The sequence below is a fragment of the Panthera onca genome, chromosome E1, assembly GCF_046562875.1.
Source record: "Panthera onca isolate mPanOnc1 chromosome E1, mPanOnc1 haplotype 2, whole genome shotgun sequence".
Taxonomy (NCBI): Eukaryota; Metazoa; Chordata; class Mammalia; order Carnivora; family Felidae; genus Panthera; species Panthera onca.
The window spans coordinates 2279188-2304730 of NC_138352.1; the positions used below are offsets into that span (position 1 = coordinate 2279188).

The window sequence follows — 25543 nt, forward strand, 5'->3', positions numbered from 1 at the left end:
TACTCATCATGAAGATGATCTGAGGGACAACAAATAGAGGGAGGTACTGTTCAACCCCTGGGCATATAAAGAAGGTAAGCAGAAGTCGATAAAGGACAGGAGAAAATGGCAGAAGACAGGCACATGCCTGTACAGACCTTTCTGCTGAGGGTCCTGCTTATGGGACTGACTTCTTCGGTCCCCCACAAGCACGGGTGAGCTAGGACACCTTCGGACTCTGATAAAACTACATTCTTCTTAGAATCACTGTTTCAGTGGTGATTTTTCCTATTATTATTATTAATTTATTATTTATTTTTTTTACTAAAAGAAGAACTAACCAAAACACATGGTAAGAAATTAGATTTTTATCAATACACAAATAAGTTTACTTAAAATCAGCTCAGTTACATATTTAAAAAAAGTTTCAGAACCTCTCCCCACCAACGTCCATAAACTAAAATAGGTTCACATGAAACCTACGTTCCAACCCAGAAGAATGCAACAGTGATGGTCCAGGTACTAGAGGACTCATTTCTCTGGTCACGGAGACAGTTACAAACAAAACACATCTCTTGCCTGGAAGAGCAGGAAGAATTCACATAAAAGAGCTTCATAAAACATCTATGAAGGAGAATCGGTAGCATCAGAAGAGTTCCAGTACTTCGATTGAATATAATTCCCTATTATTCTTTTCTTGATTTAGTTTCTGCAGCTCACGAAAACTTACTTCAATCTTGTTGAGCTCGGAACAAATGCATATCTAAAGAAAAAAGTTTCAGAGTAACTTGTACCGTAACTTCCACACACAAACAAATCCTCCACGATTACTTATAACTATGCCAAGACAAAAATGTTAAGAATAAATTATAATGTAAGTGATACTCGGGTACAAAAGGAATTCAGCATATATCAAATAATCACACACCTGGGATTTCACAAACTTATAAAGACTTAACAGTAGTCTTTTTGCTTCTGGTATCATTACCACAACGGTAAAGTTAGCATCCAGAAGGAGGCATATCCAATCCATAATCTGAGGATAAACGGGAAAAGGAAAGTTAAGATTTTAAATTTAATTTTAGGTGAATTCATTTTAGAAAGTCCAGAATTATATCAAATAGTTATAAGAAAAGTTAGTCTTGTTTACAAAAATCTAAGCATTTAAGTTTAGAAATGGAAGAATTTCTAAACAATATAAAAATGGTCTTCCTTGCTTTACACTTGTTATTTTACAAGCATAACTCAATCTTTTTCACAGCATTAATCTGTAAAAAGAAAGCCAGAGTGACATTTAATCCAAGGGAGAGTTAGAACATGGTTTTTATTAAAAATTTTTTTTGTAATCAGGGCCCCTGGCTGGCCTGGTCTGGTCGGTGGAGCATGGGGACTCGACCTCAGGGTTGTGGGTTCGAGCCCCACGTTGGGTATAGAGACTACTTAAAAATACAATCTTAAAAAAAACTACTGACAGTTACAAAAAACAACCCACTCATCTCCTACTCTGAAATATACACTATGCCCCAAGAATAGGGTGTGGTATATCAGAGATGAACTACCATGAACTAAAATACAATCGCTATACATTTATTAAAGTATTCTACATAGTTTGACACCTTCAGATGGGCTGTAGTTAACATGCAATATCACTTGTCATGAAAAAGCATTAAGGAAACTCATCCACCATTTGGGTGGAAAAGGGAAGGTTCATCCCTATGAAACTCCTTACACCAAAATAAATTTTTTTATGTGAATCAAGGAATTAAACACAGAAAAGGAAACCATGAATGTACTAAGAAAGGGTGGCTATTTTTATATTCTCTGAGTTGAAAGGGCCTCAAGCATGACCTAGCCATAACGAAGCCAAAAAGGAAAAGCTTAATAATTTTAAAAATTAAAACTTTAAAATAAGATCAGAAACTTATCTATCGCAAAAATTACACTGAAAAAAGTAAAAGGACAAGTGATAGGAAGAAAGTACTTATAATACACTCCATAGAAAAAGACAATTTCCTAATACACAAAGAATTCTTTATAAGCCAAAATGAAAAAGACAGAAAATGCAATTGAAAACTGGACATTGGGGCGCCTGGGTGGCTCAGTCAGTTAAGCGTCCGACTTCAGCTCAGGTCACGATCTCACGGTCCGTGAGTTTGAGCCCCGCGTCGGGCTCTGGGCTGATGGCTCAGAGCCTGGAGCCTGCTTCCGATTCTGTGTCTCCCTCTCTCTCTGACCCTCCCCCGTTCATGCTCTGTCTCTCTCTGTCTCAAAAATAAATAAACGTTAAAAAAAAAAAATTAAAAAAAAAAAAAAAAAAAAGAAAACTGGACAGAGAACCCAACCTGGCAGTTCACGAAAGGAAATGTAAATAGACAAGAAAAGATGGTCACAACCCTTCAGAAAGGTACTGGCATTTTGAAAACTAAAAATGCAGGGCATCTGGGTGGCTCAGTCATTAGAGCATAGGACTCTTGACCTCCGAGTTGTGAGTTCAATGCCAGGTGTAGAGATTACTTAATACGGAAAAAAAAGGGGAGGGGGAGAAATTATTTAAAACAAACAAACACCTAAAAAAAAAATGCATGTACCCTTTATCCAGTAATTTCAACTCCTGGGAATTTACTCCACAGGTGTTCCCTTATAATCATACTAGAACATCTGTGTAGGGGCACCTGGCTGGCTCAGCCAGTAGGGCATGTGACTCTTGATCTTAGGGTTTTGAGTTTGAGCCCCAGATTGGATACAGAAATTACTTAAGAAAAAGAAAGTGTGGGGGGGGGGGGAGTGCCTGGGTGGGTCAACCAGTTAAGCAGCCGACTCTTGATTTTGGCTCAGGTCATGATCTTATGGTTTGTGAGTTTCAGCGTCACAGTGGAGCCTGTTTGGGACTCAATCTCTCTGTCTCTCCTATGCTTGCTCACAATCTCTCTCTCTCTCAAAATAAATAAATAAACATTTAAAAAAATTAAAAAAAAAAGTGTGTAAAGATGTTCGCTGAAGGTTTGCTGAAGTTTTTTAATAATAAAAAAACTGTAAACAACTTAGTGCAAATCAACAGGGGACTGACATAAATTAAGATTCTCCATAAAATGAAATAGTATGCAGCGATTAAAAAGAATGAGGCAGGGAGCGCCTGGCTGGCTCAGTCAGCACAGTATGTAATTCTTGATATCGGAGTCTGAGTTTAAGTCTCATGCTGGGTGTAGAGATTACTTAAGAAAATTTTTAATTAAATTTAAAAAAAAAAAAAAAAAAAAAAAGAAGAGAAATGAGGCAGATGTTTGGTCCAGAAAATGTCTAAAACTCAGGGCTGAATAAAAAAGCAAATTGCAAATAGCATGCATACTATGACCTAATTTCTGTTAGAAAAACAAGAGGAAGATTAAGTTAGGGTATAGAAAGAAAATTCCCAGACATAAAAGAGACTTTTTTAAGTTAACTTAATCTCTTCGCCCAACACGGAGCTCGAACTCACAACCCTGAGAATGAGAAATGCACGCTCCACCACCTGAGCCATACAGGTGCCCCAAAAGAAACTCTTAATATTGGTTATCCCTAAGACGGACAAGGGGAGTGGAGAAGCAACCTCTGATAATGTTGGAATTTTTGACTCCAAAAATTAACTTCTTAGGGGCACCTGGGAGGCTCAGGTGGTTAAACATCCCACTTTGGCTCAGGTCATGATCTCACGGTTCATGGGTTTGAGTCCTATGTGGGGCTCTGTGCTGACAGCTCGGAGCCTGGAGCCTGTTTCGGATTCTGGGTCTCCCTCTCTCTCTGCCCCTTCCCCACTTGCGTTCAGTTTTTCTCTCTCTCAAAGATAAATAAAAACATTTTAAAAAATTAAAAGAAAATAAAAATTACTTAACAAAATTTTACTAAAAAAAAAAACGAAAGCAGGAGTGCCTGGGTGGCTCAGTCGGTTGAGCGACCGACTTCGGCTCAGGTCATGATCTCATGGTTTGTGAGTTCAAGTCCCGAGTCGGGCTCTATGCTGACAGCTTGGAGCCTGGAGCCTGCTTCAGATTCTGTGTCTCCCTCTCTCTCTGCCCCTCTGCCACTCATGCTCTGTCACTCATGCTCTGTCTCAGACATAAATAAACATTAAAAACAAATTTTTTTTAAATGAAAGTAGTCAAATTAAGTGTTTAAACTGCTTAATTAGGATAACATATTCTTAAACCACAATACTTTTTTTTTTTTTTTTTAAGGAATTTCTATACCCAACATGGGGCTCAAACTCGCAACTCTAAGATTGAGAGTTGAATACTCTACGGACTGAGCCAGCCATGCGTTACTGGCAACAATAAACTTTTTAATGTTTTAAACTGCTTCTCAAATAAATACTGTATTTAAAGAGATTCTCTGAAAACATTTTTTTCCATTAACCTTAATTCTCTTATTCCTAAAGAGATTTGGACACTTACACCATCTCCCAGAGAGATAAGGAAATTCTTGAAAAGGGTCACAATAGCAAGAATTTAAGATGTATTTAAGTTCTTTAGCACAGAATTTTGACCCCAAATTGAGAGATCCTCCCCACCTCTCACTCCAGTGGTTTGTATACAGGGTGAGAGAGGAAATTCATATGGACCAGGAGACAAAGAGAAATCAGTTACCGAATTCCAAGTTCTGACACTATTATATATAACATTATTTTGTTCTTACAGACTTTTCCTAGCACCAGATCAAGTTAACAAGTTAAAAAGATGATCTCACCCCTATGTTTACTCTGGCATTATTTACAATAGCCAAATTATAAAAGCAGTACAAGTGTCCATCGATATATAAACGGATAAAGAAGATGTGGGGAAGGTGTGTGTGTGTGTGTGTGTGTGTGTGTGTGTGTGTAATGGAATATCACTCAGCATTGAAAACAAATGAAATCAAGGGGCACCTCGGTGGCTCAGTCGGTTGACTATGTGACTCTTGATCTCAGCTCAGGTCATGATGTCACGGCTTGTGAGATCAAGCCCTGCATCCGGCTCTGTGCTGACAGTGTGGAGCCGGCTTGGGATATTCTCTCTCTCTCTCTCTCTCTCTCTCTCTCTCTCTCTCTCTCTCTCTCCCCACCTCTACCCCACTTGCTGCTGCTGCCCCATTCATAAATAAATACACATTAAAAAAAAAATACCTGGAAAGTTGCTATTTGCAATAACATGGATGGAGCTGGAGTGTATTCTGCCAAGTGCAATCAGTCAGAGAAAGACAAATACCACATGATTTCACTCATATATGGAATTTACAAAACAAGTGAACAAAGAAAAAAAGAGACAAACCAAAAAAACAGACTCTTCCTGTAGAGTACAGACTGCTGGTTACTAGAGTGGAGGTGGGTGGGGAGAATGGGGGAAATAGGTGAAGGGGAAATAATGAGAGTTCACTAATTACGATGAGCACTCAGTAATGCCTAGAACTGTTCAATCGCTATACTGTGCACGTGCAATTGATATAATACTGTATGTTAGCTCTACTGGAATTAAAACTAAAAAGTTAAAAAAAACTTTTAAAAAAGATGATCTTACTTGGTTCAAGGTTGGAGGGTGCAGTCCAGGAAGAGTCATAGTAGCATTTTCACTACACTTCAGATAAAGGAAATACAAATACTGGAGAAATAGCTGCGTAGGAAGAAAAAGGACAATTTATCACTTCGATAGAAAAATTTTCTCTCTATAAAGCTAACAAAGAGACTGAAGAATTTTTTTTTTTTTAAATTTTTTTTTATTTGACGTTTATTTATTTTTGAGACATAGAGAGACAGAGCATGAACAGGGGAGGGTCAGAGAGAGAGGGAGACACAGAATCTGAAACAGGCTCCAGGGTCCGAGCTGTCAGCACAGAGCCCGATGTGGGGCTCGAACTCACGGACTGTGAGATCATGACCTGAGCCGAAGTCGGTCGCCCAACCGACTGAGCCACCCAGGCGCCCCGAGACTGAAGAATTTTAAGAAGCTACTGAATTTAATTATACAGCAGACAAATATGCTAGACATCTGGGGATATAAAAAAGAATAAAACACAGTCTTTGCTATCAATGGGGAGTTCATCTGGTTGGGGAGGGGTAGCTGGGAAGCTTATCCTGTTTGTAAACAATAAGCAGAAAAGAGAGAATCCATCTCTGGGCAATTCTTTTTAGTTTCTACTTTTTTTTTTTTTTTAAATATTTGTTTCTTTAAAAGTAAGCTCTACGCCCAACATGGGGCTCAAACTCACAACTCCAAGATCAAGTGTCATATGCTCCACTGAGAGCGAGCCGGCCAGGCACCTGTTTTTAATGCAGATGGATCAACTTGGCCTTCAGGCTTGGCACCAAGCATGCCAAGATCTGCCCACCAAAAATCACTCGTCTCCTGGGCACAGTTTTTTATCGTGGGGGCTGGGAAACCTCTTATTCACATGAAGGAACCTTCACTGATCACCTTTCAAATGCCCTGAAGTCGGTCAGTTGAGCAGTGAAACGTATAGAATATAAAATTCCATAGGATGTCCACAAACACTTACAGTGACATGCTGTGCTGGGATGTCTTTCAAGTGCGGCAGAAGAAACATTTCGCTATAAGCTGAATGAAGAATTGCATTTCTACTCAGGACTAAAGGAAAACCTTGTTTCAACAAATGAAGGCTTTTCTACCGGAATTATGAGTAACGCCCTGCCTCAGTGAGATCTTTTCTAAATTTATATGAAAGTTTCACTTTTCTGAAAGAGCTCGATCACTGAACTTTCTCCTCATCACGACAGGTCACCTCGAATACTTCACTCATCTAACTGGTATTTATTCAGAAGACTAGTTTTTAGAATTGATAGAGCTTCTGCTTTCATACGCCTTCTTAAAACAGGTTTAAGTAAGTTATTTGAATCTAGCACTGAATGTATTCCACATTCAGGCAGAAACTGAAAAAAACTGAAGAAAACAAAAGCACCTGAAATGATCTACTTATTCCCGGGTTACTGCCTGGCACTCGCCTGTATCTGTGGAAAGAGACAATACGGGGGAGAGGGTTTCAAAGGATACAGCAGTGCCGCTCTCTTCGGTACCACAGGGCACGAGGTGGTCTCCTCGGCTGCGTCCTGAGGCTTTTGGTTTAACTTCCGATCACAGCTGTCACAGTTTTGTTCGTCAGCATTGAAACCGTTTTGAAGAATTTCCGTTTGCTCGTCCATTTTCTCTTGCACAGGATCACTACAGTCAGAAACTGATTCCATATTGATTTCTGTTTCTTGAAGACTGTCATCACTAATGCTATCATGTTAATTGAAAGTGAGAAATTAATTCTTATCGCTGCATGAACTTACTAGAAAAATGTTCATTCTGTAAGCATCAGACGTTTTAGAAATCAAGGACTGTAAGAGAGTAAAGATGCAGTGGAGCAAAAGGACCATCAGCTTCTAACTTACCTCAAGAAAATTTTTAAGCAAGCGCAGGTGATCGATTCAGGAATGTCGGGGAACTGCTGTAGACACAGCTGTAACATCTGCACATCTGTCTTTTCCAAGGCCGCCTCCATCAGGCCGGGGCACAAGCTGAGACAAAACACCATGAACCACTTTTGTATAGCAAGAAAGATCTCAACTGCAAATAACGTATAAGCTTTTTCAGAGTATGAATACTAGAACTGTAAAAAACAAGGTCAGAAGAGTTACAGACACAAAGCGTGGTACACAGAAACACTTACCTGTAAGAAAGCACGTGTGTCTGGATAAGTTGCATCAGAGAGTTCCGGGGGTAAAATGATGGCTCTGTTGTATGTCGTCCCAGAAGTTCTAATACTATGTCCCCAACAACAGTATGAAAGTCAGGTGTCCGCTTCACAGCCAAAAATTTACATAGTTCTACTTCAATGTCTTTTTCTGAATCTTTCTGAAAGGGTGGAAGTAACAGACTTCAGTCTAGTACAGGAAACAAACGTCACTCCGAAGTCAAAAGTTCCTAGCTCAACATTTTCTCAAATCACTTAACAACATTCATGCATTCCTGTGAAACTGGGAGTTGATACGATATGCTACACAAAGACCAAACCAAAACAGAAATTAATTCCAGGGTTTAGAGATCAAATTCTTTAAGAGGCAAAGTGACAAGTATATTCAACGCAAAGGTGAAAGAGATCCTGATGAGGCCACCTCCCTCTCACAAAATGGTCGGTAAGAGTCAAATAAGCCAAAGTATTAGGTAGCTCTGACAACCTGAAGACACTATACATATGTTAGCTGCAGATATTAAACAGTGATCAGAAAAATTAGAATGGAAAGCAGATGGGATTTCTTTTACTGCTTCGGTTGATTTTTCATATTATCTTTTTTTTTTTTTTTTAATTATTTTAATGTTTATTTTTGAGAGAGAGACAGAGAGAGAGAGAGAGAGAGAGAGAGAGAGAGAGAGAGACAAAGAGAGCGCAAGCAGGGGAGGGACAGAGAGAGACAGGGAAACAGAGAATCTGAAACAGGCTCCAGGCTCTGAGCTGTCAGCACAGAACCCGAACGCGGGGCTCGAACTCACAAATGGTGAGATCATGACCTGAGCCAAAGTCAGACGCTTAACTGACTGAGTCACCCAGGTGCCTCGATTTTTCATATTTCTAATATTTTATTTACCTTTATTGTTGATAAAAGTTGTTCGAATGCTGGAGGCGGTACATTCACTTCAATTTTCCTTCTCCTTAACTGGAATTAAGTAAATTGATTAGGATCTCAAAACATGCAAAAGATCCAACATATATTTAGAAGAATATAAAATGTCCTAAAGACACTAGAATTGCACCCTTAATGCTCTCATCACAAGCTTTTCAAAATATTATAGCTTCGTTATAGTGAAGAGTGGGTTTATTTAGAGTAATTTAAATACCTTTAAGGTTTTTGTAACACACACACAAAACTCGCTATACTCAACAAGGTATTATTACTAATTGCAAACTGTCCATTTTCACACCTGTGTCTTAGACACACACACATGCCCATAAAAATTAACTACTAAACTACACCTGACATTTTGGATAAAGGCTGTCAGGTCACTGGGTTCACGATTCAAATTGCCGTCATGAAGATCAAAGCCATAAGAGTTGTACAGATGTGAATTATTAAAATAATCCCACCTTTTTTTTTTCCTCTCTTTAAAATATTTGCACTAACATTTTTGGAGAACTTTTTTTTTCTTTTTTTAAGATCTTATCTTTAAGTAATCTCTACCCACCCTGCACTAACATTTCTATTTCAACTACCAAACTTACAATTCTCTTCGACTGCTCTGAGTTCTGGGATCCAAATCCATATCCTCGAGATGTTTCCCAGTTTACAAAATGAGGCACAGTGTGAGTGCCTAAGAAAACACAAAGCATACAATTTCTGAAAATTTTTGACCTATTGGTGTTTAGCCAAACGACAACCATTCATGCACAATTCAAGAGATGCTTTAAAGACCATTGAATTCTACTGATAACCCCACATCAGTAAGTCACAATACAGTAAAAGGGTATGTGCCCAGCAACATTAAGCCAACAGATGAGATCACTGGGAAACACGAGAGGATAAAGCAATTAGTGATTTTGCCTGGGGGACTCTTCCAATGCCCTAAAGTCAGAACACTGGTGTTCAAAACAGTGTAGCTCTTCAGCCTACACCAGTACCTGCAGTATAGACTGTTCCCAAGGTAGATACCTGGGTCAAGGAAATTTCAATGAACAGTGGCAAATTTCAACATCAAAAACAGGCTCTGTAAACTGATGGCTGTAGAAATATACATCACACTGGAAGTTAATAAAATGGTTTACATTAATAAGAAAAAAACAGAAGTTCCTGGGGTGCCTGGCTGGCTCAGTTGGTACAGCATGCGACTCTTGATCTTGGGGTCATGAGTTCGAGCCCCACATTAGGCACAGAGGTTACTTTAAAAAAAGGGGTGGCCTCCTACCTGGATCTTGACTATGCTTGAGTTTTCCAAGAGCACCTGCTAATGAAGATACTTCACACTTGTATGGAATCACAGTAAGAAATTTTCCATGTAGCATAAATAAATTTTCCCCAAAATACCAGAGCTACAAAAAATGTTACAGAAAATGTAAGCAATTTTTTTCTAAGATCTGAATCACATTTATAACAATAACTTAGTGTTAAGTAATCTTAACATAACAAAAAACAACAGGATAAAGTTAAACAACTTTCCAGAATAACCTCACATGTACAACTTATTAACTGGGTAGGCTTACACAGCTCTTATTTCTACCCACGTCTGAATGAACCACAATTTAATGTTTATTTATTTTTGAGAGAGAAAGAGAGAGACAAGCACAAACAGGGAAGGGGCAGAGAGAGAGGGAGACACGGGATCTGAAGCAGACACCAGGCTCTGAACTGTCAGCGCAGAGCCTGATGTGGGGCTTGAGCTCATGAACCATGAGATCATGACCTGAGCCAAAGTTGGGCACTTAACCGACTGAGCCACCCAGGCGCCCCTGAATGAAGCATAATTTAAAGGATACTCTCAACTCTTAAAAATCTGATCACTGTATGCATTTAAAATAATTATTTAAAAATAGTATTGCCACTATTCTAAAGCTATTAATGTGATGATTACAAAGGCTACTTAACAGGGCACTCAGTTAATGATGTGCTAGATGAAAAAAGCAGACGGGAATGCAAGCTGGTGCAGCCACTCTGGAAAACAGTATGGAGGTTCCTCAAAAAACTAAAAATAGAACTACCCTACGACCCAGCAATTGCGCTACTAGGTATTTATCCAAGGGATACAGGTGTGCTATTTTGAAGGGACACATGCACCCCAATGTTTATAGCAGCGCTATTGACAACAGCCAAAGTATGGAAAGAGCCCAAATGTCCATCGATGGATGAATGGGCAAAGAAGATGTGGTGTATATATACAATGGGAGTATATATACAAAAATTTAGTCTCTTTATCCTCTAATTACAATTATCAGTAAAGCTGTATTACCTTTATTTGCATTTTATTCGCAAATATATACAATGGGAGTATTACTCAGCAATCAAAAAGAATGAAATCTTGCCATTTGCAACTATGTGGACAGAACTAGAGGGTATTATGCTAAGCAAAATTAGAGAAAGAAATCTCCTATGACTTCACTCATATGAGGACTTTAAGAGACAAAACAGATGAACATAGGGGAAGGGAAACAAAAATAATATAAAAACAGGGAGGGAGACAAAACAGAAAAGACTCATAAATATGGAGAACAAACTGAGGGTTAATGGAGGGGTTCTGGGAAGGAGGATGGGCTAAATGGGTAAGGGGCACTAAGGAATCTACTCCTGAAATCGTTGTTGCACTATACGCAAATTTGCATGTAAATTGTAAAATAAAATTAAAATTAAAAAAAAAAAAAAAGAAAAAAGCAGAATTTAACATTGTTTCTATCTTAGGATTCCAATTATTAAAATAGTATAAATAAGATATATGAACAAAAAGCTTAAAGAAACATGGAAATCATATGTTAGAGCAGAATTGTGAATGGTTAGCTCTGTTGTAAGTATAAATTACAATTTTTTTAAATGTTCATTCATTTTTGTGAGAGAGAGAGAGGGGGTATGAAAAGGGGAGGAGCAAAGAGAGGGGAACAGAAGATGTGAAACAGGCTCCACGCTGAGAGCAGCAAGCCTGATGAATTCATGAACCGTGAGATCATGACCTGGGCCAAAGTCAGATGCCCAACTAAACCACCCAGGCACCCCTATAAATTAGAATTATATTGTGTGCTGAGAAATTTAGTCTCTTTATCCTCTAATTACAATTATCAGTAAAGCTGTATTACCTTTATTTGCATTTATTCGCATTCACTAAACCACCAATATTTACTGAGCACCTCTCCTAGACACTGAAGATAAAACGGGTAACAAAATAGACAAGGACCCCCGGCCTCAGTTTACAGTTTGGTTGGTCTAAAATTTTAATTCTTTAATAATTCTTGTGTAACTCCACGAGAATGTTTAACATATATCTAAAAGACTAATTTGTTAGAAAAGTAACAGCCCTGGCACATGGTTCAAAATACAAAGGCAGGGGTGCCTGGTTGGCTGAGTCGGTAGAGCATGTGACTCCTGCTTGGTCTCAAAGCCGTGAGTTCAAGCCCCACACCGGATACAGAAAATACTTAAAAAATAAAAACAAAATACAAAAAACAATACAGAAGTAAAAAGGTCAAACCAAAGAGCAGCTAAAAACAAAAGTTGTTTTATTTACTAATTATTCTCCCTTGGTCTAAAATTACCCCAAATTTAGTGTTTTGAAAGTAACAAACATAAAAGAAAATTCAAATAACCAAACAAGTATACTCTTGCAGATAAAAAAAACATTTCTCATTTTAATCGAAAATTGCCAAATAGGGACGCCTGGGTGGTTCAGTCAGTTGAACCATGAATCAGCTCGAGTCATGAATCCAGGGTCTTGGGACTGATCTCCACGCTCAACATGGAGCCTGCTTAAGATTCTCTCTCTCACTCTCCCTCTGCCCCCGGCTCACGTGGGCTCACACGCACTTTCTCTCAAAACAAAAACTGCCAAATTATTTAGATCGGAAGTCTCTTCCTTTACAGTGTATTTATCATGCACAAAAGTACTAAATTTGAAAAAAGAGTCAAGGACAAAAACTTACTTGACCGCTGGTCCCCTGTGGTAACTCTCTGGAAGTCTGTAGTGTTTGAAATTTTGTGTTCCATATGGAAAGGCATTCTGTAAAATAAGACATACAAATTCAGACGTCGTGCCACATGTAAATATGTGATGCTGAGGGCAGGGGGAAGTGGGGAGACTGGGGAGAGTCACAGTTAAACACACAAGTCTTGCCTCATGCAGTATAAAAATGAGTCACAAAGATAGTGAGTACCACAGAAATTCAAGGAAATGAGGCCTCATGACAAGTGGACATGTGCGAGGGCAGGGGGCATATGGGAGATCTATGTATCTTTCCCTCAATTTTGCTGTGAACCTTAAACTGTTCTAATAAAAGAAAGCTAACAATACTAACAGTAATAATAATGACAAATGTCAATATGGAAAGGGCTCTTTGATCTCTCAGGTAAGTGAGTAAATAAGGTACACAACAGCGTGTACGGTATGCTACCATTCATGGGAAAAGAAGAGGAAAAAAAATAAGCAGTAGTATTTGCCTGCATACGTATAAAAACCCTCTGGAAAGAGACGACGGAAGCTCTAACGGTGGTTACCAGGTTTCGGGGGGTAGAGCAGAACCAGAAAGAGGGAGGACGGTGGGGGAGAGAACAGCACAGGGCGGTAAAGTGGCGGGGCGCCAGGACTTGAGAAAAGTAAGGTCCGTGACCGAAGAGGCAATCTGCTTGGGCCGAACCCCCGCTCTACTGAATCCTCTAACACTTGTCTCCTGGTCTGTAAAACAGGAGTGCTATTAGTAACTACCTTCTCTCCTGGCCTTGTTGGAAGATTAAATAGCGCAAAGGGATAACACAAGTCAAATGCCTGGCCCAGGACAGCTACGCTGTGTCTAGTAGCTCCTATCTCAATAAGCAGGAGAAACAAAGAACCACAGACGAGCACAGGCAGATGAGAGTGCAAGCAGATGACGCGTACAGTCAATAGGAAGCCTGGACTGAATAAATCAAAGGGTTTTTGCTCTGCAACTGGGAAAAGAGACCGGAAAAGATGGGTGGGGCCTAGACTGTAAGACACCTGAACACCAAACAAAAGACTCTTGAGTTTTATAGCGTTGCCTAAGAGATCCCAATCGGGCACTGGTCAGGAACAAGTATGTTCTTCGTGATAGACTACAAGTCTGTGTTGTGTGGAGGGGTGTTTGGGGGCTAGGGGAGGTGCAAATGAGAATCATGCTCTGAAGTCACAGATGGAAAAGCATTCTAGTAGACCCTGAATTTCAAGACATCCAGGTCGTGTGGACTTCCATTCTGCTGAAATGCCACCAGGCTATGAATTCAATTCTCTACTGTAAGGCTTACCAATGATCAAACGCCCACGGGCTGGTACAGATATTTGCAGTTTTTATTTCTTTAAGACATTAGTCACAAGCAAGGTCATGATATAAGGAAATGTTTTTTAAAAAGATGGGGCATCTGGCTGTCTCAGGAAAGTATGTGACCCTTAATCTCGGGGTCGCTGAGTTTCAGCCCCACGTGGGGCATAGAGATGACAAAAAAAATAAATAAATAAATAACCTGGGGGGAAAAAAAAAAAGATTAACTAATGTTAAGATAAAATCAAAGACCTATTCAAGAAGAGTTAGGAAGCTACAAAAATAATTTGAGTACGATGATAAAGAAAACGAATGGGTGGTAATAAATACAAAAGAAAAAGAAGAAAAAGAGGCACACGTTGAAGGAAAAACCCAAAGGACTTCTTAATTGATCACATCCAGTCACCCTTGGAAGCTGGCAGCGGCGGTCCTAGGACTGCTACGTGATCCTGATCCAGGACGGTGAGTGCAACACCACTTCGGGCATTACCGGCCACCACAGTCTTGAGCAATAGCGATCTGACTACCCTCTGATTTTCGTCTGGGTCCCTCGGATGTATTGGTATCAAGGTTTCATATACACACCCATCAGAGCCTGTTGGGAACAAGCATTTGTTGCTCATTATCAGTTAAAGGACAGTTCTAGATCTTTTAGAGCTAAAGGTACCAGGTTATTTGTAAGTTGGACCAATTTGATAGAAGATATAATCAGAAAAATAAAGTTAACAATCACATTGCTCTTTGCTTTCCCTTAAAGAACGCACTGCACTACAAACCTAAAATTGAGCTGGGTGTGGAGCCTGCTTACGATTCTTTCTCTCTCCCCCCTGCCCTTCCCCGGCTCACTTGCTCTCAAAAAAAAAAAAAAAAACATCGTCACAACAGGTAAGAATTACAAACTGTAGATACTAGTACGAACTTAAAATATGAGAAGGAACTGTCAGGAATACAGACAATCTAGTCACCAAAAGGATGTATCTCACATTCAAGATTAATTAGCATTCGGGTCTGCACATGACATTTTTTGTTACTCCATCACCCTGAAAACTGTATGAAGTTGCCGTTTTTGGTATGTCAATTGAAGTTGGGCAATTTCACGTGGTTCTAGCTGAATAACACAAAGGTTTTAGGGCTCTTTGGTTCAGATTCCCTTATTTCTATGTTCATTCATTAACCCACAAGCTTTCATTTAATCGTAAGTATATCTGGGGTGCCTAGCTGGCTCAGTCAGTAGAGCATGCAACTTTTTTTTTTTTTTTTTTTTTTTTAATGTTTGAGAGAGAGAGAAAGAGAGCACATCCAGGGAGGAGCAGAGAGAGGGGGACAAAGGATCCAAAGCGGGCTCTGTGCTGATAGCAGAAAACCCAAAGTGAGACTCAAAGTCACAAACTAGGAGATCATGACCCGAGCTAGCATCAGACACTTAGCCAATTGAGCCACCCAGGTGCCCAAGCATGCAACTCCTAGTCTCAGGGTTGTGAGTACAAGCCTCATGTTGGGCATGGAGCCTACTTAAAAAACAAAACAGAACAAAACCAGTAAGTATATAAGTGAAACCATAAGAAAACCAGTCCTTCTTGAGCAAAGGCATTAAGTGCATTCCAAAGATCTTCTAGATAGGAATCTTTTTCTTAATAGCCATTGCAAACATTTGCACATTAAAAAACTTCACAGGTTTTTAATTGTGATAATATGAAAATGCTGCTTTTGTTTCTTTCTCCCTTTTCTCAAAACAACTTCAAGAGGAGCCATAAAGAGCAGGAGGATGAGAATCCCACACAGGCACTCTTCTTTCTCCTAGTCACATGAGATTGGATTATACTTTAGACCATTACATACAGCTAAACTCCAAGGCATTAACAAATCTATAAAATGCTGGCTGGCAGAGGCCACGAATGCTTTGTTAGTCTCCTTTAACCCATCTGCCTCCACCACTGTTCAAAGAAGGGCAAACTATACCTTAAGGCTAAACAAGAGGACTACCGGAGCCACTCAGTACCAACCTTAGGGGCGCCTGAGTGGCTCAGTCTGCTGAGCGTCTGGCTTCAGCTCAGGTCATGATCTCGCGGTTCGTGGGTTCGGGCCCCGCATCAGGCTCGCTGCGGTCAGTCTGTCAGTGCAGAGCCTGCTTTGGATCCTGTCCCCCTCTCTCTGCCCCTCCCCTGCCTGCACTCTCCCAAAAATAAATATTAAAAAAACAAAACAAAAAAAACCCTCTTAATTTATGGGCCACTATTTACAATATCAAACAACCTGACCTTATCACGATAGTGATTTTTCCTTCTTTATTGATATTACATTTATTGCTTATGATAAATTTTAAGATATAAAAGGTACCTGCCGATGGGGCGCCTGGGTGGCTCGGTCGGTTAAGCTTCCGACTTCGGCTCAGGTCACGAAATCATGGTTCATGAGTACAAGCCCCGCGTCGGGCTCTGTGCTGACAGCTCAGAGCCTGGAGCCTGCTTCAGATTCTGTGTCTCCCTCTCTCTCTGCCCCTCCCCTGCTCATGCTCTGTCTCTCTCTCAGAAATGAATAAACATTAAAAAAATTAAAATAATAAATAAAGAAATAAATAAAAAATAAAAGGTACCTGCCGACAAATACTGACTTAATGCGTGACCAGACATGACAAAGTGCAAAAAGTGAGGGCATAAATGCTTGTAAGGAAGCACGTGAAGGGAAGTGTTACAATAGACAACTGCAAAAACCTAAGACTCAAACTCCAAAAAACCACCATCCTGTGATATCCCTTTATTTACTATCTCTGAAAGTTCAAAGAAAAATACTTACTTAATGACATCAGAGAGATGAATTTCCGATCCACAGATGCAGTAAAATTCTGTATGACGGATTTTTCTTCTTGTCCATGGAAGAGTGTGTATTTGCTTAAGGTGCGAGAGCTAAATGTTTGTATGTAAGTAAAGTGATTTCCATGCTGCACACAAAAAAAGGGTTTATTTAAAAATATTTCCATTTCAACCAACTGTACCTAAATGTTAAAGCCAACTGTCACTCCAATTACTTCAACGAGTGCTTAAAAACCTCTTATCCATTTAAACGTATTCTAAAATGTATTTCCTTGTAACTAATAGGTTTTTTAGCATTTAAAAATACACACACACACACACACACACACACACACATCTGAGAGAAATACTAATGCCCGATTTTAGTTTTAAAAATAATACAGGTGAATTTGAAATGTCGCAAAACAGGCCAGGAATCAGAGCGATCACTTACTTTTTCAGTAATAAAGATTAAGACAGGATGCCTAAATACCATGAAAACCTTTGTCCACCTAAAAAACAGAACAATTATAAAACATCAAATCACCAGCTGAGAGAAACCGATCAAACTAAATTTAAGAGGATACCTTATCTTCAATATTTTTTAGAGCCAGAGAGACATCAGAGAACATTTGATTCGGTGTTTCAGGATACATATACGACAGGGAATCAGTAGGCATTTCTCTGTCAAATGCATCTCTGGATTAAATGCAAGTTCCTGAACTTCCCGGAGCTTTGAAAGACAATATGAGGGGCGCCTGGGTGGCTCAGTCGGTTAAGCGTCCGACTTCAACTCAGGTCACGATCTCGAGGTCCGTGAGTCCGAGCCCCGCATCAGGCTCTGGGCTGATGGCTCAGACCCTGGAGCCTGCTTCTGATTCTGTGTCTCCCTCTCTCTCTCCCCCTCCCCCGTTCATGCTCTGTCTCTCTCTGTCTCAAAAATAAATAAACGTTAAAAAAAAATTTAACAAAAAAAAAAAGAAAGACAATGTGAATTGTAAAGCTCCAAAGGGGTGGCTGTGGGACATTGTGCAGTGTTATTAACCTTATCTGACTCACCTCCTCTCCCTTTCCAGTCACTTTTGGGACCCGTGCTCTGAGGAAAACATGAGGCGCTCATGTGCCTTCCTCGAGCCGCAGGACAGTGGGCCGGGGGTTGGGGGGGGGGGGGGTGGTGACGGGCTTCTAGGCAAGGCCACACACAGCCAGACTCTGGCAAAGTGGCCATTAGAACCCAGGTCCTCCACCTACATCCCTTTTCCGAGGGATTTCCTCCACTTTCCTCCACACATTAGGAGCATTCAACAGGGCGGTCCAAGATACACATGGTCACTGTCCACACTGTTCACTCAGTACAAGCCTGCACCTTGACTTTCAGGAACTTAGCTTGCATCAAGTAGACCTGGACAGGGAGCAAGTTCACTAAACAGGAAATGTGATAAAATAATGGGGACTGGAGGGGATTTCCTTCTATCATTTGAGTGAGTCATTTTTCCAGTTTTATTCCAGAATGTGGGACAGCAGAGGGCTCAAAGCACTATCATGATTTTACTAACAACAAACTACTTTTGCTCAGGGGTAAGGGTTCCAATCTTGGCAGTCAGGGCAATAGGACAGAAAATAGAGATTTTGGTCTCCTGGAGTTACCCACTTCATCTTCAAATAATTGACTATCCAGTTCTCTGTCATTAGAACAGGATTCGTATGTCCCTGCAGTTTCCTCAATCGCCTAACACTCTCAAGGCTTCTGGAGGATGCTAATTTGGCCAACAGCACATACATGGTTTTTAATTAAGGTTTGTTATGTTTATAACCAAGGCAAAGAATGTTAAAAAACATGCAGAGTCTACTATTTTGGTAAAAATTCACTTACAAGTATTGGAACTTACTTAATCACTTCATCATCAGAGAGAACAGTTTCAATTTTCTGCTGGGGCTCTGCAAGCAAGGCCTCTAAACCACGAACAGCACCTTCCTTGAATAGCACTAAGGGTTCTGTCCCTTGTATTGAATGTATCCTATAGATCTCAGCTGACAACTTGAAAAACATAAGAATGCATTAATTTTAATTCTAAAACAATTGCCACCTAATAAAATAAGGACGTTTATAGAAAGCTTATTTTTAAGAACTGATTTGTTTTCATTTTGATTCAGCTTTGTATGGTTCCAAAGTCAAATGTACAACATAAATATACATAGAAGCCTTTTCTTTATAAAGTTTATTTATTTACTTATTTATTTAGAGTGCAAGCAAGAGGTTTAAGGGCAGAGAGGGAGGGAGAGAGAGAGCATCCCAAGCAGGCTCCACACTGTCAGCATAGAGCCTGACTCGGGGCGCGATCTCACGAACTGCAAAATCATGACCTGCGTGGAAATCAAGAGTGGGATGCTCAACTGACTGAACCACCCAGGCACCCCCACACAGAAGCCTTTTACTCCTATTCTGTGTACTCGGTCCCCTGCTCTCCCCCTTAAGTATTTTTTTGCATTTCTACGCATTTTTGGTTTATCCTTTCATTGTGAGTACTGGAGGTTAGGTACAACCTAGCTTTCCAAAAACTGAAGGTGGAAGAGGTATAAATAAAGCCACTAATTAGATTTAAGCAGTTGTGGTGCAAGACAAAGACTGATGCCATAATTACAACTACAGCCTGTAAACCCAAGAAAATAAGTTAACCCCACTGTAAAAATCAAGATCATGTTACCGCAGGGTAAATGAAAAGACGGGGGCCGAGAGACAACATAGTTAGCTAGCCAGAAGTTTCAAGGTTCCAGGTGATAAATGCGATTATATCTGAACCAGCTCCATTATAAGCCACGTCTACAATTTGCCAATTAGGGGCTCCTAAGTGGCTCAGTTGGTTACTCCTCCAACTTTGGCCCAGGTCCTGATCTCACAGTTCCGTGAGTTCAAGCCCCTCGTCGGGCTCTGTGCTGACAGCTCAGAGCCTGGAGCCTGCTTCAGATGCTGTGTCTCCCTCTCTCTGCACCTCCTCCACTCACATTCAGTCTCTCTCTCAAAAATAATAAATTTCAAAAATGTTTAAAATTTGCCAATTATACTTAGAATTAGACATCTTTATTTATTCACAGCACATGCAGAGTGGGGGGAGGGGGGCAGAGAAAGGGGGAGAGGGACTGAGAGAATCTTAAGCAGGCTCCACACGCAGCACGGAGCACGATGCTGGACTGGATCCCATCACCGTGAGATCATGGGAAGCTCAGTCGATTGAGCCACCCAGGCACCCTTAGAGTTAGACATCTAGAACCGGAAGGAACTTTGGAGTGCCTGGGTTGGCTCAGTCAGTTAAGTGTCCAACTCTTGATTTCGGCTCAGGTCATGATCTCATGGTTCATGAGACTGAGCCCTGTGTTGGGCTCTGCAACGGTGTGAAGCCTGCTTGGGACTCTCTCTCTGCCCTGTCCCCACTAGCGCTCTCCACTAACATAAATAAAAAGTAAAAAGTAAAAATAAATAAATAAATAAATAGATAGATAGATAGATAGAAAGAACTGGAAGGAACTTTCAAGGTTACCCTAATTTGAGACTCTCAATTTGTAAGAAAAAGTTAATTAACATACTTTAGGTCGTCACTAGAAAATGCACAGTTCCTCATGGTTATTTTTTACTGCATTCTGAGCCACTCTTAAAAATACATAATGCAGGGACGCCTGGGTGGCTCAGTCAGTTAAGCGCCCAGCTCTTGATTTCAGCTCAGGTCATGATCTCACAGTTCGTGAGTTCAAGCCCTGCATCGGGCTCTGCGCTGATAGTGGAGCCTGCTTGGGATTCTCTCTATGTATATAAATATATATGTGTATATATACACATATATATATATATGCGTGTATATATATATATACATATATATATATATATATATATAGGCGCGTGGGTGGCTCGGTCAGTTGAGTGTCCAACTTCAGCTCAGGTCATGGTCTCACAGTTCGTGGGTTCAAGCCCCATGTGGGGCTCTGTGCTGACAGCTCAGAGCCTGGTGTCTGCTTTGGATTCTGTGTCTCCCTCTCTCTCTGTCCCTTCCCCACTCTCTCTCTCTCTCTCTCAAAAATAAACATTGAAAAAACAATACATGTGTGTATACACACACACACACACACACACACATTGCATCAAAGTAGCAGGACGTGTTCTACTTATTTTAAGAAAGGGCATGGTAAGTTCTCACAAGAGACATACCATAAACACCTGAACTCGTGGAAATTAACTGTAAACTTATTCAAGAATTTAAAAAAATTTTTTTTAATTATTTATTCTTGAGAGAGAGAGAAAGAGAGCAAGCGAGCAGTGGAGAGGCAGAGAGAGAGGGAGACACAGAATCAATCCGAAGCAGGCTCCAGGCTCTGAGCTCTGAGCTGGACAGCACAGAGCCCGACACGGGGCTTAAACTCACGAATCATGAGATCATGACCTGAGCTGAAGGTGGGACACTTAACCGGCTGAGCCACCCAGGTGCCCCAGGAATTATTTAAATTCTTAATCTCATGGAATAAAAAAGTTTATATTTTCTAACATTAACTCATGAACTAAGATGTGTTACCAAGATACACTATAAGATAACTAGAACGAAAGCTAATGTAACCTTTATGCTCACTTTCACAGATGCATGAAGAGAAATGATCTACTACATTAAAAACGTTAGAAAATTCCGGGACACCTGGGTGGCTCAGCGGGTTGAGTGTCTGACTTCAGCTCAGATCTGATCTGGCGGCTTGAGTTCAAGCCCCACATCGGGCTTGCTGCTGTCAGCGCAGAGCCCACTTCCTATCCTCTGTCCTCCTCTCTCTGCCCCTCCCTCCCTCTCAAAAGTAAATGAACATTTGGGGCATCTAGGTGGCCCCGTCAGTTGGGTGTCCAACTGTTGATCTCTGCTCCCGTCACGATCTCACAGGGAGTTCGAGACTCACATCGGGCTCTGCACTGATGGTGTGCAGCCTGCTTGGGATCCTCTCTTTCCTTCTCTCTCCCCCTCATCTGCTTGTGCTCTCTCTCTTTCTCTCTCAAAATAAATACATAAACTTTAAAAACAAACAAATAAACATTTTTTTTAAAAAGTCAGAAAATTCAGACTTACTGTAGCTTTAAATACTTTATCCAGGTTTACATCTTCAGTATTCCATATTCTCAAAACCTTAAATCAAAACATACAAGCTAAGAAAGCATTCCAGTTTTCATTTACACATAACAGTTTTCATGTACACAGTTAATAAATCAACACTTGTGCTGTATATATTATTATATAAATAGTTTTAAAACTCACCTTATTGTCATGTACAACAATAAACTCTCCAGTTTGAAAGTTGCACACAGCTGGACACGTTATAATTTGGCCTTGTTTCACTGACCAGCTCCCCAAGGGTTTCTGATCAGAAACCTAGTAAAATTAACATACAATATTCAAAAGGTCAATTTCAGATATTATAAGCAATTAAAGTTACAATCAAGACAAAGGAAGAAATCATTAACATAATAGCATTTGACAAACTTCCTAAATTAAAAAAGTAAGTAGTCACAAAAGACAGTGTATGATTCCACTTAAGACAGAAAGTAGAAAGGTGGTTTTCAGGGGCTGGGAGAATAGAGATTTATTGTTTAATGGTGGAGTTTCAGTTTTGTAAGATGAAAAGAGTTTGGGAGGTGGAGGGGGGTGATGACTGCACAACAACGTAATGTACTAAATACCCTAAGCTGTATGATCAAAAAATGGTTAAGATCTAAGTTTTTTTTTTTTTAAGTAGGCTCCATGCCCAGCATGGAGCCCAACGTGGGGTATGAACTCACAACCCAGAGATCAAGACCTGAGCTGAGTGAGATCAAGAGTCAGACGCTTAACCAACTGAGCCACCCAGGCACCCTGAGATAAATTTTATGTGTATTTTACTACAATTAAAAAACATAAAAATTTTTCAAAAAGTAATTTAAATGAAAATATGACTAAGTTCCTAAAATGAAAATGTAAATAAACAACACTATTTAGTGAACAGTACATTTAAAAAATGGATTCCACTGTGCCTTTGAACAGAGGCATGGGAAACTGAGTAGGGACAGTCCCGATCATGTCAGTTCCAATCAGCCACTGTATTCCTATGCAGGAACTACAAAATTTTAAGTCCACTAGACAGCCAAGGTAAAAACCAACAGTGTCATCAGAGGAGTCAAGGGGCACCTGGGTGGCTCAGTCAGTTAAGCTTCTGACTCTTGATTTTGGGTCAGGTTGTGATGTCATGGTTCGTGAGTTCGAACCCAATATTCGGCTCTGTGCTGGACAGCAGGCAGCCTCCTTGGGATTCTGTCTCCCTCTCTCTCTGCCCCTCACCCGCTTGTTCTCTCTCTCTCTCTCTTAAAATAAATAAAACTAAACTAAAAAAAAAAAAAAAGGAATGTTGGGAACCTGTTCCCCAAACTTCCAAGCAGACAGCTAGCTTCTTAAAGACACGTGAAACTATGTTCAGCAGCCCAAATGAAACAGTTACTTTCTATGAGACCACTAAAAGCACAACGTAGAACGTGTGGTGAGCCAAGAGCGAGGATGAAAAGGGGGTGGGACGTATAGAGCCTGTCCAGGACTCAACTCCAGGATTTACAACATGGGAGTTGGCAAGAGACAGCTCACTCGGAATCAAAATTCCATCAAGCTACCAAGGACACAAACAACCAAACAAACAATAAAACAATCCACACGTCTCTTTTCCCCAAAGAGAGGGAAGAAGGGTAGGGACACAAACACTGTTCCCATGCTGCCAATCATGCTCTCCCGCCCAATCTCTGTTCAACCTTCTGCGGGCAGCTGGGGTGACAAGAAATCCCAGGAGGGGATGTTAAGGCCCTGTCGGACAGATGCGAAGCGAAAGCACAGGTTTTCTTTTCGTTTCTGAGTCTAGCCCACGTGCACTTAGACGCTCCGCCACTTGCGACTCCGAAATATGCCTCTCTCTCCAGGAAAACAGCCGAATCCTATTCTAGACCTCACTCAGCGTCCCGGAGGGGCCAAGCCAGCTCTCCAACAAGCTGCTCGGCGATCTCTTTCTGAAGCCGTGAGAAACCTGCGGCTCTAGCTCAGTGAACAGAAAGGGGCAAGACCTCAGCGGGGGCTCTCCGATCACATCGCCCTCACCTTATAGAGGATGACGGTCCTGCCACCGTGCGTCACTAGAAACTGGTCTGTTTTGTCGCTCTGCTCCACACCTAGGAGTCCGTTAGGCCCGGCACCCAAGGGTACCGTAGACAACGTGAATTCCTCCTCCAGGGCTGCCATTTTGGGCAAACCTACCGACGGCCGCGCATCCCTCCCGGCAGGCTTTGCGCTTTCTATCGCGAGAACTAGGATCGCAACTGGACAGGCGCTCGCCAAATAACAAACCTGTTTGCTGAGCCTGCGACCTCTGCCGGGCGTGGCGGGCATGCAGGGCTGTGGGCGCCGCCGGGTGGGCGGAGCCTGGACTTTCCTTCTAGACTCCGCCTCCCAGCCCCGCCCCGTCAGCGTCCCGGATGTACTCTGTGTGACGGGGATGGGCAGGCTGGGGAAAGCTTACGTTGCGTACAGCTGCCCAAAGTGCAGCGCCTTCTGCTAAGGTTTTGAGAGTCTGAAGGGTGGGCGTGGCAGGTGACCAAACAGAAATAAGCTCATTCTTGTTTTGGTTGTGGGTTTGTTTTTGTTTTGTTTTGTTTTGTTTTGTTTTGTTTTTACTTTACGTGAACTCTGGGAATTCTTTACCAAGGCCTCAAGGAACAGTGCGCTAGAGAAATTTACCTCTTTAAATAAACTCTTGATAAACTGCTGTCCCTAAGTGAGATGCCTAACCCACCTGCCTCTGTCTCAGTCGCCTTCTGTTTTCTGAGCCCTGTCTAGCTAATAAGAACTTGTCTGATAGAAGGTGAAGGCCAAGGTCCTCTTGGGCAATTTTTATTTACATCATTTCTGGGAGAGATTTCTAATGTCAACATGATTGATTTAACTAGTAATGTAAAAAAAAATAGTAGCGATAAATAGTTCATGTTCTTAGGGAGAAACCATCTAAATGGGCAATTACTAAAAAACCTATATCAGGTGTTACATCAGGGCAACATTTAAATCAAGCATCCACATGGATCGCCATATGTGTGGAGATACTTCATGGCTACAACATTACAACACTGGAGACAAGAGGATATTTAACTACTGTAAAGGAATCAAATACTGTAAACTCTTAATAAGGCTAACAGGCCTTTAATTTTTCAAAGTTGCCAAGGAATTTGACTATGAATTTGTGGCCCCTTTGTTAGTTGGAAAAGAAGTACTATGAGATTCGACCCATCTTGGCCTCTGTGAAACCTTCCTTTTCCTCCCAGGACAGTTAATCGGCCTCTCCACTGAACGTTGTCTGGTGCATACTGCCCATGGTTTGGTTCCAGCCTAGACGTTTCCTCCTTCTCCAGGAAGCCTACCCTGATTCTCTGGGACTGGATTAAATGATTCAGTGCACCGATGTTATTGTAACATGTGCCATCCAGTACTGGGAAAGCCTACTCAGATATCTGACCCATTATGTTTTATTTCTTTGAAGGAACTCTGGATTTTTCACTAGTATCTGGCATAATGCCTGTCCCATAAATATTTGTGCGACTAATGAATAAATAGTGAAAGCTTACTCATAATTTTGAATTTGTGCTTTCCCTTTTCCTTCAGCTTGAAGACTTAAAACAGGGGTTCTTGGGATACCTGGCTCACTCAGTTGGAAGAGGGATAGCTGGATAGCTCAGTGAGAGGCACATGCAGCTCTGGATCTCAGGGTTGTGAGTTTGAGCCCCACATTGG

The 25543-nt window shown here is 40.9% G+C and overlaps 1 protein-coding gene across 2 annotated transcripts; it reads right to left on the reverse strand.

Moving 5' to 3' along the window:
• Positions 1–332: 332 nt before the first annotated feature.
• NOL11 (nucleolar protein 11) lies at positions 333–24065 on the reverse strand. Of its 2 annotated transcripts, none has more exons than XM_060645638.3 (18): positions 23864–24065; positions 22010–22123; positions 21824–21880; positions 18620–18768; positions 17185–17242; positions 16735–16879; positions 14348–14536; positions 12595–12671; positions 9882–10005; positions 9202–9290; positions 8570–8638; positions 7654–7838; positions 7376–7501; positions 6993–7160; positions 6481–6559; positions 5505–5597; positions 908–1015; positions 333–742 (listed from the first exon to the last, which is right to left on the reverse strand). In XM_060645638.3, exons 1-18 carry the CDS (start codon positions 24002–24004, stop codon positions 626–628), a joined length of 2088 nt encoding a protein of 695 aa, XP_060501621.2. In that variant the 5' UTR covers positions 24005–24065; the 3' UTR covers positions 333–625. The 2 variants fall into 2 exon arrangements, with proteins under 2 accessions (XP_060501621.2, XP_060501620.2); XM_060645637.3 differs by having other exon boundaries at positions 6993–7220.
• Between the last annotated feature and the right edge of the window lie 1478 nt (positions 24066–25543).

Coding starts and splice junctions, on each gene's coding strand:
- NOL11 (XM_060645637.3), bottom strand. CDS start 24,004: ATGGCAGCCCTGGAGGAGGAATTCACGTTGTCTACGGTACCCTTGGGT. Junction 10,006..12,594: donor CACAGGGGACCAGCGGTCAA/GTAAGTTTTTGT, acceptor CATTTTTTGTAG/CTCTGGTATTTTGGGGAAAA. Junction 7,839..8,569: donor AACTTTTATCAACAATAAAG/GTAAATAAAATA, acceptor CCACCCTTTCAG/AAAGATTCAGAAAAAGACAT.